The 18,151-nt window shown below is 40.7% G+C and overlaps 1 protein-coding gene across 1 annotated transcript; it reads left to right on the forward strand.

Annotated features, from left to right (window-relative positions):
- Window positions 1–1,762: 1,762 nt before the first annotated feature.
- Window positions 1,763–15,762, forward strand: LOC141763163 (NGFI-A-binding protein 1-like). Its single transcript, XM_074627578.1, has 9 exons — window positions 1,763–1,917; window positions 2,099–2,256; window positions 6,392–7,194; window positions 7,307–7,440; window positions 7,678–7,729; window positions 9,298–9,417; window positions 10,712–10,880; window positions 12,521–12,682; window positions 12,806–15,762. Exons 3-9 carry the CDS (start codon window positions 6,394–6,396, stop codon window positions 12,880–12,882), a joined length of 1,515 nt encoding a protein of 504 aa, XP_074483679.1. The 5' UTR covers window positions 1,763–1,917; window positions 2,099–2,256; window positions 6,392–6,393; the 3' UTR covers window positions 12,883–15,762.
- Window positions 15,763–18,151: the final 2,389 nt, after the last annotated feature.

Raw genomic sequence — 18,151 nt, forward strand, 5'->3', positions numbered from 1 at the left:
AATGTCTTATATGTAAAACTGCATATGTAAACGTATACATGATGAAAATATGTACACACTGTATAGAATATATACTTATGAAGACAATATACTTTACAGCACTTTATTATAAAGAGCAAGAGTTTTTGCAGTGATCAGTTCTGATATCTATTGATTATTGTTTTTTTTTGACAATATTTACAGTTGAGGATGAAATAATTAAATAATCTCCAGCAGCATTATTAATTTAGTTTGAGAACATGAAGTGTGCAAACTGCTGTGTCTCTCTGTGTCTCTCTGTGGGTGTTGAACCTGCCTGTGTTTGGTATTCCGTGCAGAAAGCCTCCCACGCCCCGTGTGTCCACCCACGCCAGGATTTGCGTCACGCAGGGAGCAGCGTGGGCGAGAGAGAGAGAGAGAGAGAGACAGAGACAGAGAGAGAGAGAGACTCTGAGGCAACCGCGCGGAATATCCCACTTTATTTTATTCTGCTGCTGCATGAAGCTGCAAGAGGTTAGAACACCACAAAGACAGGAAGCTCTGACAAAATAAAAGAAATATGATTTATAGACAACAGTAGTAGACTTTCACTTGACTCAGGGGTCAGCAACCTTCACTATCAAAAGAGACATTTTAGGCACAAAAAAATATATATATCTGGAGCCGCAAAACATTTGATCATTGTGATGAAGTTTATAGTCTAAGTATATAGTATATAAGTCTAATGCAGTGAGGGCCAAAGTGACAATGTACTACAGAGTATTAGGGCCACATGTAGGGGGGGGGGGGAATCAAGAATTCCAGAATAAAGTCATAATATTACGACAAAAAAAGTTGTAATATTATGAGAATAAATTCAGAACTTTACGAGAAAAAAAGTCGTAATATTACGAGAAAAAAGTCAGACGTTTACGAGAATAAAGTCATAACTTTACGAGGAAAAAAGTCGTAATATTCCAAGAAAAAGTCAAAACTTTGTGAGAAAAAACTTTGTAATATTACGAGAAAAAAGTCAGAAGTTTATGAGAATAAAGTCATAACTTTACAAGAAAAAAGTCGTACTATTTTGAGAAAAAAAGTTAGAACTTTACCAGAAAAAAGTCATAATATTACGAGAAAAAAAGTCAGAACTTTATGAGAAAAAAAGTCGTAATATTACGAGAATAAAGTCAACTTTACGAGAAAAAAAAGTTGTAATATTATGATAATAAAGTCATAAGTTTAAGAGAAAAAAAGTCGTAGTATTATGAGAATAAAGTCATAACTTTACAAGAATAAAGTCATAACTACGGGTAAAAATGTCGTAATATTACGAGAAAAAAAGTCAGAAGTTTACGAGAATAAAGTCATAACTTTACGAGAAAAAAAGTCGTAACTTTATGAGAAAAAAGTTGTTATATTTCGAGAATAAAGTCATAACTTTACGAGAAATTTTTTTTTAATATTAAGAGAAAAAAGTCGTAATATTACAAGAAAAAAGTCATAACTTTACGAGAAAAAAAGTCGCAATATTACGAGAAAAAAGTCATAACTTAACATACTTAAGTAAAAGTTCTACGTTACAGAGTCTATCAAATAAAATATATAATTGCAGATTTAATTACATGAAATCTGCAGGGAAAAAAAGAAGGGATTATATCATTTCTATTTCTGTATATTTGGCATTACTATACACGTTTTAATCACATGCATACTTTATTGCAACCTCTTATTTTCATGCTCATCAGCAGTGCTTTTATTTTGTTGCAGCAGCAGGAAGTGTGTGTGTGACTGTTCGTGACTTGACAGTGGTGAATAGTGCAGGGGAGTGGAGAGAGGCTGGGAGAAACACTCAAACACTCACACACACTCACACACACATACACTCACACACATACACGCACACACACACACCCAACATACACTTGGAGGAAAAAGACGCACCAAAGACGCACGAAGGTCAGCAGCTTTTTTTACTGATATTCTCTCTTTCTCTCTCTCTCTTTCTCTCAACAGCAGGAGAAAGAAAAAGTTTCCAGAGAGAGAGGAAGAGGAGAGGAAGAGGAGAGGAGTGTCGCTCGGTTTGGCTCCGTTTTTTTTGTCCTGGAAATAATTTTTCAATTTCTTCTCTTGATTTTAGATTATCTTTAATTTTGCTGTCCCCTGGAGATCCCTTCTGTGCTGGCTTCCTTTCTATGCACACATTCACACCTCTGTGGCTCTGTGGATAAACAGTGAAGAAGAAGAAGAAGAAGAACCGGACCAGGTTGGACCAAAAGGGGGGCAAAAACTCACCAGGTAGGCACAGTTAGACATGGCTTTAATCCTGCATGTTACCTGCTGATGCTGATGCTTTTATCCTATATATACTGTCACGTGTTGCAAAGATAGCACCACATAACTGCCAGTTATTATAGGAATATTGTAGGAATTGCTTAGTAGTATCATAGCATGTCCATAAGACTGTGTGCAGGGATAAAACAGCACCATACACATGTTATAAGTCTAAGATATGAAAATACCTTAAAGGAGTGAGTTAGTGTGATTATAAACTCATTACACAGACTATATGAATATTATAGAACTACCATAAGAGATGGAAAATACCTTAAAGCACAGTTATAGCCACTCTTGTGCATGATAAATGTATATTATGTTCGATATTATAGTATATAAAGTGCCATCAAAGGTGGCTGTGTCATTGTTGACTCACTACTGAGCCCCACAAGTTACTATATGAATATTATAGGATTTATCATGTGATTTTTCATATTAATAGCTTGTGTGTCATTGTCAACTGTGCTGCTTGGGTCATTTCTGTTATTTTTAGCTGCTATAGAGTTTTTAACAGTCAATAATTGTACAAAATATGATATTAAGATGCTTTAAAGGAGCATGTATGAGCACATCAGGTCATAGTGGTGATTGCAACATTACTGTTCTGCATTGAGAAATTGGGAAATTCTTCCTGAATCATGGTGAAATCAAAGTATTCCTCACTTTAGATAAGCCTGGTCTGCTGCGTGGCACTTCACCTGGAAAACTACACAGCATCCTGTGTGTGTGTGTGTGTGTGTGTGTGTGTAATCTAAATGTGTGTGTGTGCGTGTGCCATTGTGCCGGTGCACGCCTCACTTCTCCAGGTGAAAAGCCGAACTCGCTAAACTCGCTTTTGTGAAGCAGGACTTCAATTAGAGCCTGCCATTCACAGCCACCTATTACTCCCAGAACACACACACACACACACACACACACACACACATACGTCTGCTGTGATAAAACTGGAGTAAGATGGCAGGCTGTTAGATATCAGTGTTGAGAGTGTTTGTGCAGACGGCTGTTGAACTAAAACACTGACAATAAGCATTACTGAAGCTATTTTCTCAGTGAAGTAAATGAATCCAGTTCCTATTTACAGAAACACAGTGTGGTGCTTCTTTTTTTTTTTTTTAAAGCTGCAGGATTATTTTATTCTGCAGACAGACGTTTGTCTTGGACAATTTACCTGCTACACACTCACACTGCAGCTAAATATAGTTATCCAATTCACACATTTGCGCTTTATTGTGAAAAAACAGCAGGTGGCAACCTCTGTTCGCTGCATTATTGTATTTAGGGCTTCAGCTAAGAAGCACTTTCACTGTTTTGTCTGTGAATTTCAGAAAATATTGAATATATATTCTCAAGGTGACACATCTTATTTTATCCCAACAACAGTCGTAAACACAAATATATTCAATTTACTATAATATATGTCAAAGAAAAGCATCATTTTGAAGAAGCCAGAACCAGAGAATATTCTGCATTTTTGCTAGAAAAAATGACTAAAATGATTATTATCAAAATAGTTGCTGATTAATCGACTAATCGTTTTTTATTTAGCACCATAATGGTTCTAATAAAATCTGCGTGAAACTGTACGATATTAAGTTTAAGGCTTGTTAGGTTGTACGATAAATGCCTGCTAAACCTCCTCCTCTCACCTTCTCTGAATCGAGGGGGCAATCACGGCTTCTTTGCGCGGCGATTGGCCGGTACAGTATGTGGAGGAGTGAAAGTACTTCAACTACTTCAGTAACTTTTCATGGGTACAAACGAGGACGGACTGAAATTGTCGGAATCGGACGACAGTTCATACTAATGTTTACAAGCTTTCCTTTTGAGTGAGGACTTTTAATCACAATGGAGTATTTTCACAGCGTAGTATTGGTACTTTTATTTAAGTAAAGGATCTGAATACCTCTTCCACCACTGTTTATACCATCCATGCTGTGTGTAAGATGTAAGTTCCCAAGATACATTATCAGAAGCTTAACTACATGTTTGCAATATTGGTATTGTTTTTAACTAGAATCAGGACATTTTGAGTCATAATTAACCCAGATTGGGAGATCAATGCTCATTCAAATGGGGTCATATTTAGTTTTTACCAAATCTGTTTCAGCTTATTGATTCTTTTTCATATCCAGTCCTTGAGCTTTAATAAATGACCTTTTTGTCATAAATGTTGAGATAAGTTGAATCACGCTTTCCATTGATGCATCATTGATGCTCACGCTGCAAACGATGAACTTCCTCCCTCTTTGCATGACATTATTTTCCTACAGTGATTTCACCACTTTCTTTTACAGCACTCACTCTGGTAGTAGACGCCACACTTGTTTGTGTTGACGCAGGTGATATAAATGGAAATTCAGCAGGTATTTCTAGATCTGATTCCACTTGCGTCCCCAATTTCTCATCATGATTATTTTTTTAGATTATTATGGATGTTAAAGTTTGAATGAGAACAAGGATTTGATGTTGTAGCACCTGTGTTTTGTTGACAGATGTCTAGCAAATGGGCTTTAATGACCTTGAGCACCACGCATATCCTCCCAATGTGGAAAACTCCATACATACGTACATAACGCTGGTTTCTATTTTCAGAATGCAGCTGTTGCATGCATTTTGTGTTTCGGAAAGCAGATTTGGTTAATTGTTGAGTCTAAAAAAAGAGGAAGCAAGTTGCCATCTTTGCTGTATTCCAGATGTGTTTACAGGTTTGATAAGTGATACTGTTGTTATTTCCTCTGCTCACCGATATGTGGTGTATGTTGTGAGGCTTTTAACAAACCTTTTCTCACAAGCTCAGCACCTTTGCGGGTTAAAGGTCAGCAGCAGTAGACGTTGTTTTTAGACAGCAGAGGTTAAAAGCTAAAAAGTTGGAAAGATGACATTTGATATTACCGATATGGACGAAAGAACCAGAAGTTACGAAGACGTACGATGGGCTCATGGGAGCTGTTGTTTTGTGCTATGAATCATTGTTTGAACTTGTTTAAACTCTGAGTGATACTCATTTAGTTTAGGATACGGATCGTAACCCAGGTACACATTTCACTTTTTTAGAAAGACAGATGAGAGATCAGATAACAGGTCGGTAGCAGTAGTAGTAGCAGTAGCAGTAATATTTAGTTTTAGTCTCCGTCTTCTCTCAGGCAGCAGTTGTCATTTTCCCGACTCAGTCCGGCTGAGTCGAGGCCTGCCTGGCTCCCTGGGCTGAGGCTCTCTGGGCCTATTCTGGGCGAGGCGAGCCCACCACCTACACATCCTGCAGGGGTGGAGAGAGGCATGTGGTCCTCCCAGCAACCCGGGCCTGCTGACTGCCACTCCTCTGTTAGCTGGGCCTCCGCAGGGCCTCACATGCACATAGGAAGAGTCAAGAACAAGCCTCCACTTTTGCTTTTTCTCAAATTTAAGGTGGCAAGCGACAAGTATTTGGCACAGATCTGAGTGTTTCTTTGCTTTGTAAGGGTGGAGAGTGGAGGCAGAGAGAATGACAGCGAAGATAATCTGACAGCCAAACATATCATCCAGAAAAAGTTTATTCTGCCCTGACGTGTGTCGAGCTAAAACAGTAGATTAAAAATACCATGTTTTCAGCATTTTATGTGTATTCAAACAGAATATGGCATTAAACTACTGCGCATTAGTAGATCACTGCTCTACAAGCATAAGAAATACAAAATGAGCCTTGTAAAAGACACCTACAGAGTGTCGTTTTGTGTCTTTATCCTACACATGAAACATGAATATTTTCAAGTTAAACCACCTGAAAAGATGTAGATTACTAAACAGGGTTGAAGCACAAATATGAAATTCCTACCTGGACCAATCATTCTAAAAATGTAAGGCACTCGTGGCACATTTAACCTTTTCACACACCTGCTGAGACCTGATAAACTGCAGTCATGCACCTGCCAAGAATAATATGTGCAGTCCAAATATAAGTCATGTACATGTTTCATAGAGATGTGCCTGCATGTCAGTTTACACTGGGAATGTTGGTGCACAATCAGGTGTGAGCGGAGAAAGAATTTGGATTTTGGATTTTAAAATATATACATCTAAATGAGCTCTATAAATAATACTGTTGTGCGTCTTCCCTCAGGTATGGCAGCGGTGTTGCCGAGAACCCTGGGTGAGCTGCAGCTCTACCGGATCCTGCAGCGGGCGAACTTGCTCTACTACTACGAGGCCTTCATCCAGCAGGGCGGCGACGACGTGCAGCAGCTGTGCGAGGCCGGGGAGGAGGAGTTCCTGGAGATCATGGCCCTCGTCGGCATGGCCAGCAAGCCGCTGCACGTGCGCCGCCTGCAGAAGGCACTGCGGGACTGGGTCACCAACCCGGCCATCTTCAACCAGCCGCTCACATCGCTACCCGTCTGCAGCATCCCCGTCTACAAGCTGCCCGAGGGCTCGCCCACGCTGCTCAGCGCTCAGGACCGAGCCAACACCGCCAGCGTCAAGATGCCCAAAGCCGTCGCCGCCGCCTGCTCCGACCCAGGGAAGCTTGATGTGGCGCGGGACAAAGTGTCAGCGGGGTCGCCCCTGCAGGGCAGCAGCGAGGCTCGGTTCTGGTCGGGCCACAGTAACGACAGCGAGCACAGCCTGTCGCCGTCAGACCTCGGCTCCCCGTCCTCACCGAGAGATACATTAGAGGCTCTGGACGCCGCGGCCGTCCAGTCAGTCCTGGAGTGTGTGGACAGGATGGCACCGGGACTTCCTAAGACAGACTTAGCTGAGGTCAAAGAGCAGCTGAAGAACAACAAGAAACTGGCAAAGATGATCGGACACATCTTTGAAATGAGCGACGACGAGCCACGGAGGGAAGAGGAGATTCGTAAATACAGCGCCATCTATGGACGCTTTGACTCCAAGAGGAGGGATGGCAAACACCTGACGCTGCATGAGGTTGTCCACAAAAAAAAACGCTTCACTACTTGAAATGACTTGCTTGATGAATGAATTTGTCCTCAGGAATCCGTGAGGTTTATTTGTTTTTCTAATTGTGTTTGATGTGTAGCTGACGGTGAACGAGGCGGCGGCCCAGCTCTGTATGAGGGACATGGCTCTGCTGACACGTCGAGACGAGCTGTTCGCACTCGCCCGCCAGATTTCTAGAGAAGTCACCTACAAATACACTTACCGCACCAGCAAGTGAGTAACACTGCTTTTCTCTTTATTTCATTTCATTGTGCATTCTCAGCAAGTTTAAACCAACAGTTTCCTTCAGGATAAAAAGAATTTCTAAACAAATAAAAAAATATATATGCCTTCCTGACAATCAGCAGTAAGGAGTAACATTTTGGTCTCTGCCTTTTGAAGAATGAATCCATTCAACAGTTACACCCGCTTATAAAGTCCTGACGTGTTTTTCCTGATGTTTCTGTGCAGGTCTCGCTGTGGAGACAGAGACGAGCCGTCCCCTAAAAGGATTAAAACAGAGGTAAGGTCAGCACTGCAGTCACATTAAAGATGTGCAGTGGGAATATTAAAGGTTATACTAAGTAGAGTTGTTTCTGTCTTTATATGTGTTATTTAGATAAAGTGTAACGTTGTTTTGTAGTGAGTTTTTCTAGTTGTGCTAAGTGATGTTTCTTCACTAACACCAAATGTTTTAGCTTCACCGTGCACAATGATGTTTGTATTCACATTCATCTGCAGAAGGAGGAACGTTTCTCATCTTAAATCTCAGATTAAGATCTTTAAAGTGTTTTTTCAATCGTTCAACATTTTAGGAGCATTTTGGACATTTTCTTTTTTAGACCAAGCAAAAATCCAAATCACCTGATCAATTAGATAAATAACTATATAGTTGCAGCCCTACACCTGTCAATGTTTTAATGGCTATCCCTGCATATGGGTAGTGTCTAGGATCTATCCTAACCTTAACCATCTCGCGAGAGTTTCACAATTTGAGTGTTACCTTCTAGACATGACCCTGCTTATGCTGCATACCCAGTTCTACTTCTTCTAAGTGCTCCAAACAAACCAGAAACGTAAAACACTTCCTGTGTGAAAGAGCTTCCAGACAATGTGTTCTGTAGTAGATATGTGTTCAATCACTGTTCTGTATATGATGGAGGACCTCTTGCAGACATTTGACCTTGTTACTTTGATAAATAATGTTGAACAAAGAGCTGCAGCTCACTCGTTGGTTCATTTTCAGTATTTAAAATGTAAAGACAGGATGTTGGCAGCTGGAGCTCGTCATGTGTGCAGCTATCAGAAACAGAATGGACACAGCAGTAACAGTCTTGAACAGAGTACAAAGCGATCTCTCAGCGTTAATCTCCCGACACACGTTCTTTGAGCTCTGAATGGCTCCTCTCAGTTTGTAAAGCGATGATGGAAAACATGTGGTGGCTGCGAACTCTGCAGGGATTTTAAGCAAGACGAAGACGAACCGACACCTGCCCGCAAAAACTACTCTGAGCTCCCAAAAGGGGGGAATTCCTGCCAAATTCGCTTTCAGTCCGCCGTTCTGCAGAATCAGAAAAACTCCCAAAAATTCCACTTTGTTTTGTTTTATTATGAAAGGAAATGCTGTAGAAAATATTGTTAGTTAGTTAATAAAGTTAGAATAGATTAAAACAAGTCATCTCAAGATTAAAATTAAAATGATGAAGGAAAAATAAGATTTCAAGCAAAAGCAAATGATTTACAAAGTGGACAGACACAAAAAATGACGTAGAATCCATACTCAATGTTAACTATAATATTAATATATCAAATAATGATAATAAATCGAATCACCGGATGATGATTTCCTCTTTTTTTCTTTCACATTTAACTCTTCTGCTCTATTTTCTTATGTGCCTTCTCTACAATGCCATGATGTTTTATCTAACATCAGAACAAGCTTTAAAGAAATATCATGTGTAATTCTCAGGTCATTTAGCCCCCCAAAACTTCCAGAAACAGTTCAGAGGACAGTCGTGACCTATGACCTATAATCTGCTACTCTACTGTTTCTCTTAATAAGTGTTAAATATGTCTTTTCGACACCTTCAGGAGAACTTCTTCGACATCCAGGAGGCGCTGCAGGCCATCCACATGCGGCAGGAGATGCTGAGGGAGCAGCTGGCCTGCGCCAAGTCGAAAGGAGAAGAAACCGTCGGACGAAATCTGCAGGTAGGCAGACGGATAAAACAAAATGCATCGTTGAAACGGTTGATTTTGTTGGCACAAAAATAGCAACAAATACCTTTGCTTTAATTTTTTAGTGAATATAACTCTTGTTACAAGCTCTCGTAGATCACCTCTCGTTAATATGAAAATCAGAGATGAACACACAGCGTATCTCTAATGCTGAAACAGTTGTACGTCCTCTGCCGGGTTGAAAGGATTCTTACTAACAGACATGGCGACAGATTTCCATGTCAGCAGATGTTTGTGGCAGCAGGATCCAGTTTGATCCTAGTAATGTTCTTTATTGGTTTCCAGTGCTGCTGTGCTTTGTTCCTAATTAGAGCCGGAGTGTAGGAGGAGAGCTTTATGATAACTCATTACCAAGAAAACATGTTCATGTGAACTGGAAAACTCATGTGTGAGCATATGTCTCATGTGTGCATGTGCTGGTTTATCAGTCTGTGTTTGTGCAGCTGCAGTTACACTTGTCATTTTGATGTGATTTCTCAGAAATCGCTTTCAGAAGAAGAAGAAGAGATTTCATGGCTGCATTCACACTGCAGGCCCTCTGAACCGCTGCTCACATCAGACTGTGTGAGGGATGTGGAGCACGTCCCGTAATAATCTGAGCTGACAGTGATGAACAGACAAACAATAAGATGTTTTTACTCCTGCACATTTCTATGAAACTGAGGTGTCAACTGTTTGTCAGTCTTTACTTTATCCGTCCTCCGTGTTAATGCTCAATGACTGCTGGAGTTATGCTTCAGGCTGCATGTCAGCGAGCGTACGCGCTTTCTTTAATACCTGTAAAGGCTGGAGGTGTAATGTACACTATCGGTGAAAAGTTATGAATCTCCTTCATAACTTGATTGTGTCCAGTCAGATGTCCGAGAGGACTACTTTATATGTTTTAATGGTCTTTCATGCTTTTAGTTTGTAGAAAGTCTTCTTTACAAATAGATGTTATTTAGATTTGTACATGGAGAACAAAACGCTGTACAATGGTTCAACCAGACTGACAACTGAAGGGACAGAAAGAGGCGTACATTTGAGAGTTTTATCTCAGAAATTTACCACCTTAATCTCAGAGAATATCCAAGTTTTTTCTCGTCAATTTATGACTTTAATCTTGTTTTTTTTCTCTGAATATTAAAACCCCTTACCTCCCCCAGCTCCGTAATATTAGTTTTCACCTACAATGGCCCTAATATGCCATCGTACACATCTGACTCAAGTCAAATCATCTTAATTTGGTCTCCTGTAATTCTTATTATAAACTGTTTGTGTCCATCAGATGCAGCTGGAGCGTCTGCTGGCCAGGCAGATGGAGATCCTGCAGGACGCCGCCGTCCAGGAGCGACTCCAGGCTCTGGACTGGAGGATCCCCCCCGCTGCCTTAAAGTACCTCAACGACGCCCAGAACACCAACGGAGCCGCCAGCGACGCCAGCAGAGACAACCAAGGTAGGGCAATGAGCAGACGGTGGAGAGGAGTTTAAATGCTGGTTAGAAAACAAACATTTCACAATCAGAAATACAGTTTTTGTTTCAGTCAAAAATTACAATATTTTAGTCTGGATTTTCCAAAGATTTTGTTTTTTAAAAGCCGTGATAGAAAAACAAATAAAACATTAACCGTACAGCATAGCAGCTTCTCCAGGTTAAACAAAAAAACAACAGTTTTGATGATCAATTATACTTCAATATATTACAGTATATTATACTACAGCCTCTGGTCACAGCTTCTTAAATTTGAAGCTATTTATATTATTGTAAAATGAATTACATTTTGCACTGTTTGTCTGACAAAACAAGCAATCAGAAGATGTCACAGAACTTTCCTGATATTTAATAGACTAAACAAGTAATCAGTTAATTCCAGTGAATTTGAATTTTTAACATTCTTCCTTAACGAACTACGAGTGCATAAGTGATCCCTCTGAAAGACATCCAGTACTGATGTGTAGTGAGACGAGATAATGTCTATCCAACCCCGTTTAACACAAGCTGTGGAGTTTACCTGTCCAATAAGACTTCCGCTTTAGGTAGCACACTTTAAAGAATTTTTTCCTGAATGGATTGATCTATTTTCCCAATTCCTGTCTGAGTACAAATATTTGATGAAACTCTGGAAACAACAAATTAATCCGATGCCTGAAAACGCTTCCGATAAAGCAAAAATCTCACCTTTGTTTGGGCGTATTTTGGTGTAATTGTCTCACTGCTGCCCCTAGAGTCCAATCGAGAAAAATAATCCAGCTGTGGTTGCAGATGAATGATCTTTTTTGGAGTGCGGCAGGCTAATTTGAAGAGTATTTCACGTCATAAAAGCCACGGGATGTGTACGTGGCTGTGTGGATGGAAACAACACCTATGGGTGCTGATTTTGGCAGCTGTCACTTTTTTTTATCTCAAACACAGAAGAAGAAGAAGAGAAAAAAAGACGCATCATTATTTAGGATCTTACTTCTCCTCTGGGCCTCATCTCATTTTCATCCCTTTCCTCCCTCACCCACTCCCGACAGCTCATTATATCACTGTTCCCACAAATCCCACAATGCACCTGTAATTATCACTCCCACGCCTGTTTACCTCCAGCCAGTTGCCTGGGGGGGGCGTCTGTCTCTCTCTCTCTCTCTCTCTGTCTACCTCTCTCTCTCCTCCCCCTCTTCTTCTCTGCTTTCCTTCCTCTTTTTCTTCTTCTTGTCCCATTTCTTTTTTTCTCCTCCCTGTCATATGTCCTTTCTTTTCTTTTCCTTCTTGTCCTCTGCCTGTCTTAACCTCCTTCTCTTCCCACAGTTTTTTACTTTATCCTGTCGTTTCCTGTATATTTGTCTCTCTCTAACTCGCCTTTTTTTCCCTTTTTCTTCTCTTTTTCATATTCCCTCCACCTAGCCATGTTTCCTTTTTATGCACATTATCTTATATCTACGACGACGTGTTAGGACCATTGTGGGTTAAAAAAAAAGATTACAGAGCCGGGGGAGGGGGGTAAATATACATTGATTGGTGAATAGTTCACTGTAGACGAGCTGAACCTGATGTGAGCAAAATGAGAATAACTGTTTGTCTTGTATGTTTCTGTCTACGTCTTTTCCTCTCAGATGAACGACCAATCAACTTGCGCGTGGTTAGTCAGAACATGCAGGAAGGCGACCTCCCATTGGGCAAGCAGCTAGCCAATGAACTGAAGCGCCATCACAACCACAACCACAACAACAACAACAGCAACAGCAACACAGACGAGACCAAAACACCAGCAACAGGTTAGTGAGCTATTATCCAAGGTTTACAGTGGGCAAGTAGGGTTGAATGCCTTGCTTGTTTTATGTTGCATTATAAACCTCTTTGCTGATGATACCATCCTGTATCTTTGTCTTCATCTTCAGAAAACGGGACGTCGCAGCGAGCGTCCAGCAACGCAGAGAAGAAGACCATCAAGTCAGAGCCGGAAGACTCCACATAGTGCCTCCCGCCTCGCCCTACCACCACCACCCAATTCATTCTACTCACACTTGACAGTATGCAGTTATTACCCGTCAATAGATACTAAGCAAGCACAGCCACAGTAGAGCCTTAACAACCAATGTTGCCTCATGAATAGCATTTATTTTTCTTTGATTTTGTCTTTTTGTTTTTTTGTTTAAAGGTATTTGCCAAAGCACCTATGTCGAGAAGCCCTCAGTGCTCTACGGGTCTTTGTCTGTTGATTAATTGTACACGTTAGATGTAATTTAAGAGTGATCTGTTTGTGTACTCTTTACCTCTGCCTGGGTGTTATTATATTTGTTGCTTTCTTTGGACAGCCAGGTTGCAGGCTGTGATGCCGGGGCTGAGTCTTAACTCAAACGTAGATTCAGAGATGAGATAAAAGCAGAAATGTTGACTGTGTTGCTGCAGCATCTTGGTAACACTTTATATGACTACCATGTAGCCAGTGTTTTAAGGCCTTCCTCACTCACTTGTACCTTAAAACTGCAGCTGCAGATGCTGCCAATATTCAATCTAAAAGTTTCAATTCCAAAATATTTCAAGTGTCCAGTGTTTCCCCCTCAGATTTATAGCAACATTAGCAGTGGTGCTCTAGAGATGACAATACCCCAAAACTTTGAGTGATATATCTTGATAAATATTTGATGGATTCAGACATTCATAGCTCCAAGATGATGTAACTTTCGTCCAGCGCTGCCATGAGGTATTTGGTTTAGAGTGAAATACCTCCACAACTATAGAATAGATTGGCACAAAATCTGTTATCTTAGTGGTGCTAATTAACTAAGATGGTGACCATTGCGAGCGTTACTTGCTAAACATTGGCATTTAGCTTGAATGCAATGCAAGTGCAGCCTCACAGAGCTACTAGACTTTTAGTCTAATTATTTTGATGATAGAAACAGGTTGTATCACCGTTATTAGGGGTCACCAAATCAATATAAGCCTAATACTAATTAGACATTCATAATGATTTAATTATCAACACATTATTGATAAAGATTGTGGCAAACTACAGGCATGTATGCTTATTGGGAACAGAGATCAAAGCCATCAGCACATAATAATAATGGTAGATATACATAGTGTTATCTAATTTTTGAGATTTATGGCTAATTGTCTGTAGGCTGCAATAGCTGGCATGCAGAAATCCACTCCATTTTCATGACTTTACAAGGCAACTAGAATTGTTTAAGAAGATCTTAAAACCTACCAGCAATAGCCAAAGATTTAGCAGCATCTGGCTGGTGGCTTATTGTCATTTCCCCGTATCCTCTGAGCCTTCGTCATTCTCCCAAATCTAACTTAGGTGTCTGCATTTGTACTGTAACTCAAAGGTGTAAAAGTACTGTAGGGAGATTGAGTTAGGATTCAGCCCCCTTTGCAGGTTTTTTGTCGTTCACTTCAAATGGGAAAACAGGAGAGATGGGATTAATCCTTCCTTCCTCGCTCCTGTCTTGTGTATATTTATGGAAGGTAATTTAAGGAGAGGATGTATAGGAGCTGTTGTGGAGTAACAGCAGGGGACCTCTGTCATTCGTCTTGGTAGGATGGCAGGCCTGGCATGCCGGAGGCCGAGCTAATTGGTTCATTTCACTTTGTAATTTAGCTAAACACTGCTGTTGATGCGAAACCACGCATCTGCAAACAGGGAGTATTTCAGGAATAGAGATGCCTGTGTGTTTTTTAGAAATGATCCAGGCTTGTAAAATCCACTCAATATGTAAACTTTCAACTGAAGGCAGAATCAAATATTAAAGATTTGCAGGTATGTGGTTTTTCAACAACAGCAGCAAAAGAAGCAAAATTCCTGTTTATTGCTGTTCTTCGCGGAGCAGCATCCCGGGGTCTGTAAATAGTACCGTGATAACAAATAGTGCTAGCCTAATCTCTCAACCAGGGTTTCCCTTCGTCAAGTGTAACTTTGCTGTAGATTTTTGGTGTCAATACAGTGTTTATGTGTGTAGAGCAAAAACAAAAAAAGAAAACTTAAGTGTCATTGAGGAAAAAATACAACAGTGTGAAAGTGTCTGGTATATAAAAACATGCTTTACATGATGATAATGTTGATTAGCCTTAGCTCTTAACAGTGTTTAATCCACCTGTGATGGCCATCAGTGCATATTTCAAAGATGTGTTTTTGCTGTTTAGAGGTAGATACATAACAAATAAGTGTTCACTGTGTTTTTATGTGTTCGCCACACTGTGTAAATATGTCTGTTTGCTCCAAGATGATAATAATGTCCAGACAATTTGGTCTAACTCTCCCTTCCCCTTACTCCCTGCAGATAGTTTAGTCTCACTCAGCGTAATGGCAGACCAATGCAATATTTATGTAAGTAATAAGTCTATTTGCATACTATATGGATCCATCATTTTGTTATGTGCTCGGTAACTGTATGTCTGTCATGAACTTCAGGGTGGGAATTCACCTACAACTTGGGAAATGTTTGTGTTGTCTCACTTTTAGTGCGCAGGGCACTGTATTTGTATTTAAAGACATTGTGCTCTTTTCATGAGGTTGTTTTGTTTCAAGCAGCCACTATGGCGAGGAACTGGCGAGGGTTTGGAGTCGTGATCTAGTTTGCTAAAGCTAAACTAGCTGGTGAATTCTGGGAGGTAAAGCCATCGTGCTTCTGGCCTGGTTGGCTCAAACACTGGCCTAGTTAGCGTGACTGTTGTACGATGTTTCAGAGAAGAGCGCATGTCTGACCTGCCGTCTCACTGATCACCGTTCTCCTCACTGTTTATTGTAAAGTGATAGATTAGGCTTCACCTAGTTATGCACCTGTTTTTTAAACACTAATATATTTTATTTGTTATACAGCACATAAACATTAAACTTTATTTTTTTGAACTCTATTGTGAGGTGCGTTCTGTGATCAATGGCTTGCTCAACTGAAAATCTGAGCTGTTTATGCACACTTGTCCTCTAGCAACAACTCTGAAGGTGCCTTTGAGCAAGGCAGGGAATCCCCGGCTTTTCCCAGCGTGAATGTGTGTGTGAATCCAATGCAGGGTGGAGCTAGTCCAAGCAAAGACAGGCAAAACAGAGACAGCTATGGGATAAAAATGGTGACAGTTCAGTTTCCTTTGAAGGAGCTTCTCTGTCTTCTGTTTATTTTCTTCTTCTTGTCTTTTTTTGTTGTTGTACTGAGATGAATCCCTGCGCAGGCCCATTTGCATCAGCGTCACATCAACACATTGTGAAACTGACTGGTGACTCACTCTGACGCAGGTCCTTTTCACATACTTCCCATCATCCTCTCCCTCTCTCTCCCCCCTCCCTTCACGCACACACAAGTAGACAGATTTTCTCTGGAGAATAGCTCAGCTCATGAACACCCATGCTGGTTGTCCTGCTCAGCGTTCAAACAGCCACCCCTCCCCTCCCTGTCCTCTCCTCCTCCTCCTCCTCCTCCTCCTCCAGTGCAAGTCACTGATGATGATGTGTTGCCGTGGCAACGGCTGGAGGTGGGCGGCTCCACGGGCGGTGGGCGGAAGCCAGCCGCTAAGCAGCGTGGGAGGGATCTGCCGAGCGCACCCATCACCCTCATTTTGAAAGGAGCAGGAAGCTGACTGCTTTTGAGAAGGTGTGGGTGTTGGTGAATTATCGCCTCTCCTCCCTGCAGCTTCGTTAGGGATCGCCTTGTTTGTCTCCCTTCCTTCCTTCCTTTGTTTTCTGGTTTACTGCTGCATGCGGTGAATGTGCAGCTGCTCATGGGGGATTTCTGTGCAAAATTAAACTTTGAGAGCCACTGTTAGATTGAAAAAGTGGCAGTTTTCACACCTTTTTTTTCATTACACCAAAGGTCTCTCAAGACAGACTCTTGAGAAATAAAAAGCATGGCAAGTTAACCCTTGGAGACCCACACAGACCCGTTTTAATCTTTTTTAGGGGGAGATAGAAGGTCAACAGTAGATGTCACATAGTGGTGTACATCATCTGAAAGCTGGGAACCTGAAGATTAATTTAAAGCACTGTGTGTCAAGTTGTTCTAGTCACAAATCCGATATAATTCATCAATTCAAATGAATTGTGAAAGTGTATAAGGGCTAAGAACATTATGATAGAAGTATATGATGGCCATCCCCATGCTCTATTATGTCTCATGAGTTGTCGCCGCAATTTTGGGGTTGATACCATTTGTTACAGATTTCTAGAACTGAAAACAAATGATCAATAATCCTTCCAAAATACCACATTAAGACACCAAGACCTTGAGGAATAACAGAGAAAGCCATGCTGTGATTTGGTATCAAAAACTTTTGACATTTGGAGATTTCTGCAAGAATTGCAATTTTCGCCGATTGGTTGGCGAGCACTTGTGTTGTGTAAACTGCTCAGAAACCCCCTTATTGTCAATCTAGCTAGGAAAGCCATCCATCCTCTGAATGCTCTAGGTCTCTAGTTTGTGGCTGTAAAGTTTCATGAGGCTGTGATTATCCTAGAGGTCACCACAGGTCATTTTACACAGTGAGGTCAAGTTTCAAGAAATGGTCTCACTACAATGAAATGGCTCCTATGGGGACTAACATCATCACACATGAATACAGTTGGGCACATTGGATCCACAAGAGTCTCAGCTTTACAGTGATACCCAATTATATGTAATCCAAGACTGTTTAGGGACCCCAGTAGGCAGAAATATTCAACCGAGATGATAATCTATATTTGAAGCTCATTCGGCAAATGCAAAAAAGGGATTTTTAAAAAAAATGAAAAACGTGGATTCCTGTAAAATAACCTACAAGAAAATTTTGTTGGAATTCCCCTCTAGTGCTTGACCTGGTTACATGGAAATTTGAGCCACAGAGTTTGAGTTTCTGCCGGTGCATTTAGTCCAACATCATGAATGTTTTATGTTCCAGGAAAGGCATTATTAGTCAGCACGAATTTCTCTTATCCTTCATGGAGCTCCAAGTGGGCGGAGTTTACCGAGATTCAGATAAAGTCAGATAAAAGTTGGGAGCCACAGAAAAGTAAACTGAAGCAAATACTTTCCAGTGAGTAATATCTGTTGTAGGTCATTATTATATACGTGGTGTCAAACTCCACCCACCTAGGCTGCTAAAAGAGGTCAAAACAAACATTAAAATGCTGTCTGACTCAGGTCTTATACAGAAGAATAACATCTGTTTTATCAGTCTATAAAAGGAATTTGACTTGATAATATACGAAAGATTGTTTAAGAAATGTTTCTTATTAGAAATTAGTACATCATTCTTAAATTTAAAAGTAG

This window comes from Sebastes fasciatus, chromosome 24 (assembly GCF_043250625.1).
Source record: "Sebastes fasciatus isolate fSebFas1 chromosome 24, fSebFas1.pri, whole genome shotgun sequence".
NCBI classification, from domain to species: Eukaryota; Metazoa; Chordata; class Actinopteri; order Perciformes; family Sebastidae; genus Sebastes; species Sebastes fasciatus.

Excerpts from the sequence above, each read along its gene's own strand:
- LOC141763163 (XM_074627578.1), top strand. The coding sequence starts at position 6,394 with ATGGCAGCGGTGTTGCCGAGAACCCTGGGTGAGCTGCAGCTCTACCGG. Across the intron at positions 9,418-10,711 it reads CCGTCGGACGAAATCTGCAG|ATGCAGCTGGAGCGTCTGCT; the intron begins GTAGGCAGACGG and ends TGTGTCCATCAG. Across the intron at positions 10,881-12,520 it reads CGCCAGCAGAGACAACCAAG|ATGAACGACCAATCAACTTG; the intron begins GTAGGGCAATGA and ends TTTTCCTCTCAG.